Source organism: Fusarium verticillioides (assembly GCF_000149555.1).
Source record: "Fusarium verticillioides 7600 chromosome Unknown supercont3.28, whole genome shotgun sequence".
Taxonomy (NCBI): Eukaryota; Fungi; Ascomycota; class Sordariomycetes; order Hypocreales; family Nectriaceae; genus Fusarium; species Fusarium verticillioides.
Genome location: NW_017387865.1, coordinates 9499 through 16382, shown reverse-complemented (window position 1 = coordinate 16382; position 6884 = coordinate 9499). Strand labels below are relative to the sequence as shown.

Sequence of the window (6884 nt, the reverse complement as noted above, 5' to 3'; positions counted from 1 at the left end):
AACAAATTCTTGTTGTTACTAAAAAAATATACATGCGACCCGGTTTGCGAAGAACGTATTCAACAAGCAAGATGGCGACGAATGCAATTGCACCGAAACCACCACCTCGGCTAAGTTTACATTCATCGTCTTACCGTGTGACGATTTGACTTGAAGGAAAAAGGATGGTCAACTCGTGCCGGCAAGCAAAATGAAATGCCAAAAACATACAACAGCGGGGATTCGCTGGTCGTCACCGACCCAACTACTAATCCGCCGGTTAGTGGCTTGACTATGGGAGAGCGGACGGGATCCCGTATTTTCCACTACCTATGGTCGTATGTACGAGTGACTAGCGGTGTCAGGACTTATATCTAGTACGTTTTAGTGGACTTGGCAATGAATCGTCCTTCCAGAAACCTGTACATCAGCGTAACCGACACTGAGGATGCTTCCAAGTCCAAAGCCGCCGGCCAGTCCTTCAACACCACGATACATACTTGTGCAACCTCATCCCTGAAGAAGATCAAGACAACAACAAACGTCTGCTTCCCTCGCAGGCAGATCGATCCCCGATACGGCATCTCAGCAAACATTATAGACAAGGACAAGGAACGTCTACACACCGCACCCAGAACTCATTCGGTACCGGAGATGGCGTCAATATCGATGTAGTCAAATCACGGACAGGGGTCCTGGTGCCGATGCTGGTTTGTTTTTCTAGAAAGAACATGACGTTTTGGAGCTTTTAAGATGATAGGGTATGGCGAGCCTTGTCGCGGTTGTGGAAATTGTCAGCTGAGCGGGATATGGTGCCAGTGGTGAACTCCAACAACACCGCTTGCTTTACTCCCTCCATCTCTTCATTCCTCAAGATGGATTTCTTCGCCTAGAGAAGATATTATGCAAGTGTCGGTGAGGACATGATGCTTAGCGCGCGATGGCAGAATATTTGGCAAGATAGGGTTGAACCAGGTTTCCCAGCCAGAGATACTCTGCTAGCGGGCTGAGTGGTGTGGTACTGGTGATGCATGATGCTGAAGGAAAATCAGTTCAATTAAAAGGCCTGCTCACCACCAGCTGCCGACCGACAAGGCTTGTCGAGACTTAGTTAGCATAAATCTACCCTGTGGCAGGTATAGCATTGTTATATCTAATTGTAGTTCTGACTTTCTCCCTTTGGTCGTCGATGCAGTGATGGCTGATATCAAGCCGCCTTTGCTCGTTCCCGCGGTTGTGGAGTGGCGTTGTGGTTACTGGCCGGCGCGCCCGGACGATAAGCGAGATTTACAGTGAGGATTCACTGGGGGAGGATACGCCAATTTCGTCACTAAGCTGTCCATCCACAGGTCATAAGGTAGTCATCCGCAGGTCTTAGCGTAGCCATCTGCAGGTCTCAACATGTGTTGGCGGTTTGGTCACTAACGTTAGAGCAGTCCGGGTAATCAAGTGCCCTGTATCCGTACCCAGGTTAAAAATTAGCTAGTTGAGCTCACTGGTGCCTTATACTGAGCCGAGTCAGATGATCGATGTTGAACTTGAGCTCGAGCCATGTTCTCTTCTCGGGCGGCCAAGAACTTGATGAATTTTCCATGCTTCCTGCCCATCGCCTCAGCTGTCGTCGGCTGGAGCGACCTGTTTCACACGATCGACAAAAACTCCAGCTCGAAGCAGAACAACGTAACTAGGATCAAGAGCCAACTTATCGTGCAGTTATAGGGCTAGATGTTGAAGGCCGAGTTTGACGGCTCGGCGCCGTTATGAGTCAACCGTTCTCGCCATCAACCAAGGCCGACATCAATGTTATGATGCGACACTGGACATTGTTGGCCGAATAAACCACATGCCCGAGACAGTACACAACATTGGCAATCAATTTGCCGCTATTTGACCCTCGCGAGAGATACTAAACTTCATGGCCGCTATCGAAGAACACATCCTGAGACTCGCAAATTGTCCAAAGGCTAGCCTAGCTGCATAGGAATATGGCTCTTGGGCGTATTTGAATGTTACCGCGACCTTATACTTACATAACTATCGTCAGTTTAACATATTATCTTCATTAGGTAGCAGCAATCAAGAGATAATTGCTCTAGGAGGGAGAATATGTTCTGCATTGCTGATGATTTCTATAGCGGCGAGGCTCGTTGTTCCTTTACTTAACCTTATCATGTTCCCTCTGCCTGATTACCAATAACACAAATCATCAGCCGGCGCACGCTCTCCGCGAAATATCCGCCCTCGTACGAAATCACGTTCTTAAAATACTTCCTCTGTCTCGCCGAAATGATAAAAGCAATCCTCCTTACTGAGACTCGGCCATTTCGCCTTATACTATTGGGACATCGCCTTGAGCGACTGAGCCACGGTTTGGCGCTGTCTCACGTTACCCCATAGCACTATGAGGCTTCATGGTGTTGAGCATTTTGCTAGTCGTCATAATCAGTGATACTCCAACAGTCGTTCCTCCAGCTCAGAACGCGCTGATGTCAAGCAACCTCATATATCTTCCTGTACAATTACCCGGAAGCCGTCTCAACCGCCCTGAGAGAGTTCAGCGAGCTGAGGCAATCGACATGTCCTCTTTTGTATGTTCCACGACGCCCACCGAGGTCTTAGTGCCGCGGAAGACCTCACAATTGAGGGATAAACCTCGACAACAGAAACAGTTCAACCAAAGCAGGAAGAAACTCCGAGGGCGAGGATTGGATGTTATTTGGAGCAGCAAAGAAGGAAGATTAGTATTGATTCCACTTCAGTTCTTCATAACATACACGGTAAAGAGTCAAGATTTATTGTTCCGCCTCAAGACAGAAGATGAGTACAGACATCTTGTGTCTACCCTCTGCGCTATTTCTATGGACTCTGTCCAAAGTTGCAGTTCCCTTATCAAATCCCACCAGCCAAGAACAAAGTCAACTGTAGCCCATTAAGCACAACAGTTGATGTTCCCAATCAAAGCAAGTTCGTGCTCAATGTCCTCTACCAAACAAACCGCTTCATATTCGGCTTTTCTGAGATCTTCCTCGGTCGTCATGCAAGCAGAACGTGCTTCTTCCGCATTGGCGAGCGCTGCGAGCAACAAGTTTCTTCGGGTCATTAGTGAGCCCGCAGACATGATAGGCTATATCATGCTGTGCAAATAGAAGAGAAGTAGAAATGCACGTAGAAAACAAGATCGGTTAGTGTTGTAGGTTTTGAGTTGCGTTGTGAATGCACCTTAGGCAGGGTTGGTAGTAGTAATGCCTGGTGTTGAGGTGCAATAAGATAAGGTAAAGTGACGTTCACGTGCGGGGACCTGTTGCTGGCAAGCAGCTACTCCTCCTTGCCGTGTTCGAATAGGATGCAGCATTCAACTCCAGGGTATTTGACCACGACACGATCAGGTCCAGTGTTAACATCACCAGTATAACCCCATGAGGATACAGAGCGAAAGGGTTCGTTTTTTTTGAACAGTGACTAAAGACTCTTCTCCCTAAGCTGGAACTTTTGGAGATTGACGTTGGGCATCGGGGAAAAGGTAGGTTTGACGGCGACATCTCGTCTGTCACTTGGGGCAGAGAGGGTTGATGATCTCGACTCTCTTTGTGAACCATTCTCGTGGATCAAGACCTCCACATACACTCCGTCCAACTCTATGTCATATTCTCAAGTGCGATCACCTCCTTTTACGATTTTCGGGGCTAATATAGGTTGAGGAGTACCCAAAGCTATATATAAGTTTAGTTAAGACTAGGTGGCCTTTATAATGTGTAGGACCCACGGCCTCCAATGGCGCCTCATCTCTTACGGATGTTTGGAGCTGCTCTGGCTTCCCTAACAAATCAGACTACAAAGTATGCTAAAGTGGTCTCTGTCTGTCGAGGCTCTTCAATCGTATGACTGGCCCCGTTTGACAGCGGGCTCTTCGGGTTTCTCTTGGCCCTTAAGTCAATGTGAAAACAGTGGCATTTGCTTGTGATGACGGCAGCTCGACATACCTTTGATTCATTGCAGCTCTCAGACATCAATGGTGCAATGCGCTGGAGCAGAAAGCTAGACCGGCTCGGCTCTTGACAGTGTCACCAAAAGCAATATGGTGAGACGTTTGGCGATACCATAAGCTGAGTTTTGCTTTGGAGAATGGCAACAGGGAGAGCAACAGTCGTACCTTTGCCAGCACCAGCGTTAGACGGTCTGGCCACAAGTGTCTGAACGGTGGATAAGGCAGTCGTACCCATTTCCTCGGTGGTTGCTGGGGCGAACGCCTCTCCCCCAAGCGAGGCAGACAGCACTGTCCCGGGAGAGAATACTTGGCATCGGCCCCACTGCTGTCGGATTGCCTTGTTCCGCGAGGCCTTGCCGTTTTGAGGTGGTATGTTGAATGCCTGTATGCCGGAACCGCTGCTGAGAAAGTAGTTTTGGGGCACTGGGCTTCGTCTGAGGAGTGCGAGCCCATGTTGTTGGCGAGTGAGTGGAAGTTTGTGGAGAGTATTAGGCCTCGGTGCCATTTCCGCAGTTTAATAAAGCACCGCCAGCTGTCAAGCCAGATATGAATGAGTCTTATTGGCTTGATCTAGCATCGAGTGCTGGAGGGGCAAAGAGTAAGAGAAGCCATCGGCAACTGCCTATGGAATAGGTTCTTGGTGAGGATTCGACAGCCGTTATTGCAGCATGCTTCTTGTGCTCCTCATGCTCAGATATGTGATCGAGTCGTCTGCCGTGGCGGTGCGGTGATTTTAGGAGACACAACATAAGCCTGGCAAGCAGGTGCCCACCAGCTCAGGCTTAATTGCTGTAAGTCTACCGCAGCTCTTGCTCTTCCCAGTTATTGAACAGAGCATTGTCAGCTTCAGGTGCCCGAGATGAGCATGTCGTGGTTGGGGGAATCTTAGCTCAACCAAATCCTCACCACTCTCTCCATTGCAAGCAAACTTTGATGGCAATCGAAGCCAACTTATCTCGGTCGTTAAAGCAAGGGATCGGAAGAACTAGGCTGATGGTGCGGTAATTAATGATTGTGACCGTGGCCCGTATTATCAGCAGCAAGACTGGTCACTGATGTTGCCATGATGAAGAGAAGCTTGTATCAACAGCAATGTGATCAGTCACCACGAGGGCCTGAAGGCTGCTCATGTGAGATCCGGCAATGTCTCCAATCTGATTCAGCTCCATCTTCGGCGTTCTGGTAGCTGCTGTTAGCCCTGAGAAATACCACTCGTGCGGCGATGATGTCGGCTGTGAGCCGGGTTCTGCGCGTCAAGCCGAAAGGTTTGCTGAGTCTCAGCGATGAACACTGTTGGCTGGCTCTTCGGTCGTTGACTAACTTGTGCCTGTGCCTGTCGCGCGCTCTGGGGCATTGGTATTGATGCTGGTGATGGTGCCTGAGGCTGCACGGGGAGGTTCGGAAAGACATGGCACCCGCACATGTTTGGAGCACATCATGCCTAAAGGAAGAGCAGGCCAAGGTGCCGTGTGTCATGGTTCAAAGGTGTACAGATGAATCAGATGCGCCACTGAGATGGCCACTGTCGAATCTCCCGGGTATAAAAGCGGCGGTTCGTTTCGTCGATCGGTCGAGTGTCGCGGCAGTTGTCAAGATGTCGAGAAAGCTATCGATGAAATAGCAAGTCAGTGGATGGTTTCCAGGTCTGGCAACAGGCGATTCCATGGTGTATGAAAGGATGGGACAAGGTCACGGGAGTGTCTCTTAGCTTACAATAAAAGATCTTGTTTCGTCTGGGAATGAGTGGCTCTGTTTGACACCAGGAACTGCAACCAATGCCATCCTATGCGCTGAGTTGGAGCTTGGGGAAGGTAGGCCAGCGAACCGCCCATGATGAACTGATGGTTGGAGTTGTGATCCATCCTCGGGATCGCAAAGTTCGTCCATCGCAACCAGCAGGTTCAAGATCATCTGGGGCCCGGTGACGACTCTGTGATTGATAGGGATGGTGAAGTGCGTAGAACAAACGGCGGTGCCCAGTATCTCGGATGTTGGCTTCCCCGAAGCGAGTGATCGAGCTGTCGCGTGTGCTTCTGTAAAAGGGTCCGACAGGGCAGGGTAACGAACGACAAGGCGGCCATTGTGTTTTCTGGGAACGATGATGAAGAACCCGTGGTCTACCCAGGCAACAATCAACCCTCTGAGGCGGTCGAGTCTTGTCGCTCTTTTGTACAAAGCTTCGTGAAGACGATCTTTGATGTCTCTTTCGCCAATGCTGACTTGTGCCGGAGCATCGTCAGCTTCCATGAATTGCCCGGAAACTTGTCGTTGCTTGTTGAGATGGGTGAAGGCGCCTGGCTGCAGTCCCATCCCCCTGCCTGTTTTGAGGTGGTGGCTCATTCTGGTGGCGCTGTTCGGCAACGGGGCTTCTGGGCCGGTGACGAAATCGCTTCGAAGGTGATGGTCATTCGTTGGTGTCCGATGAGGAAGTCAGTGACGGAAGAGCACAGTGGTAAGATAGCTGTTAGACAATCACTTACACTTTGAACAGACTCTGAGCATTTCCCTGGAGTAAAGCTGGGAGCCTTGCGGATGCTGGAATGGGAGATGTGTTAGGCCAGAAGCGCAAGCAGTTGTGGCAAGAAACTCACATGAGTATTTAGGTCAGTGCGGCACTGGCTGCTGTTGTAGAGAAGCTGGTTTGAGCCCGCCTCCTTGGATGGGAGCCCGGGTTCTCGCTGGGGGAGGCGGGTGAGAAGGCGTTCGAGCGTAGCACTTGCTAGCTTGAGACTGATTCGTATTTGTTGGTGCAAGATTCCTGAATCCTTCGCTGGCCCAGAAAAACCGGTCGAGCGCCCCTCATTGTTGATCATGAACCTAGTACAGCTGCAAGCTCCATAGCCGCCTGTCTCGTATATAGAGGCAGATCCAGCAGGGTAGGGTGGACGATACAGCAGTCAGCAGTCAGCAGCCATCGATC

The 6884-nt window shown here is 50.1% G+C and overlaps 2 protein-coding genes and 1 non-coding gene across 3 annotated transcripts; all 3 read right to left on the bottom strand.

The window, feature by feature from the left end:
* Positions 1-203: 203 nt before the first annotated feature.
* Positions 204-319, bottom strand: FVEG_17715. Its single transcript, XR_001989337.1, has one exon. It is a non-coding gene; the product is annotated as a 5S ribosomal RNA (ribosomal RNA).
* Positions 320-4040: 3721 nt separating this feature from the next.
* FVEG_14064 (hypothetical protein) lies at positions 4041-4469 on the bottom strand (the record flags this gene model as incomplete). Its single annotated transcript, XM_018903400.1, has 1 exon — positions 4041-4469. One exon carries the CDS (start codon positions 4467-4469, stop codon positions 4041-4043), a length of 429 nt encoding a protein of 142 aa, XP_018762148.1.
* A 993-nt stretch (positions 4470-5462) lies between these two features.
* On the bottom strand, positions 5463-6304 carry FVEG_17714 (hypothetical protein; the record flags this gene model as incomplete). Its single annotated transcript, XM_018906945.1, has 2 exons — positions 5463-5570; positions 5678-6304. The coding sequence occupies 2 exons, from the start codon at positions 6302-6304 to the stop codon at positions 5463-5465; spliced, it is 735 nt and encodes a 244-aa protein (XP_018762147.1).
* Between the last annotated feature and the right edge of the window lie 580 nt (positions 6305-6884).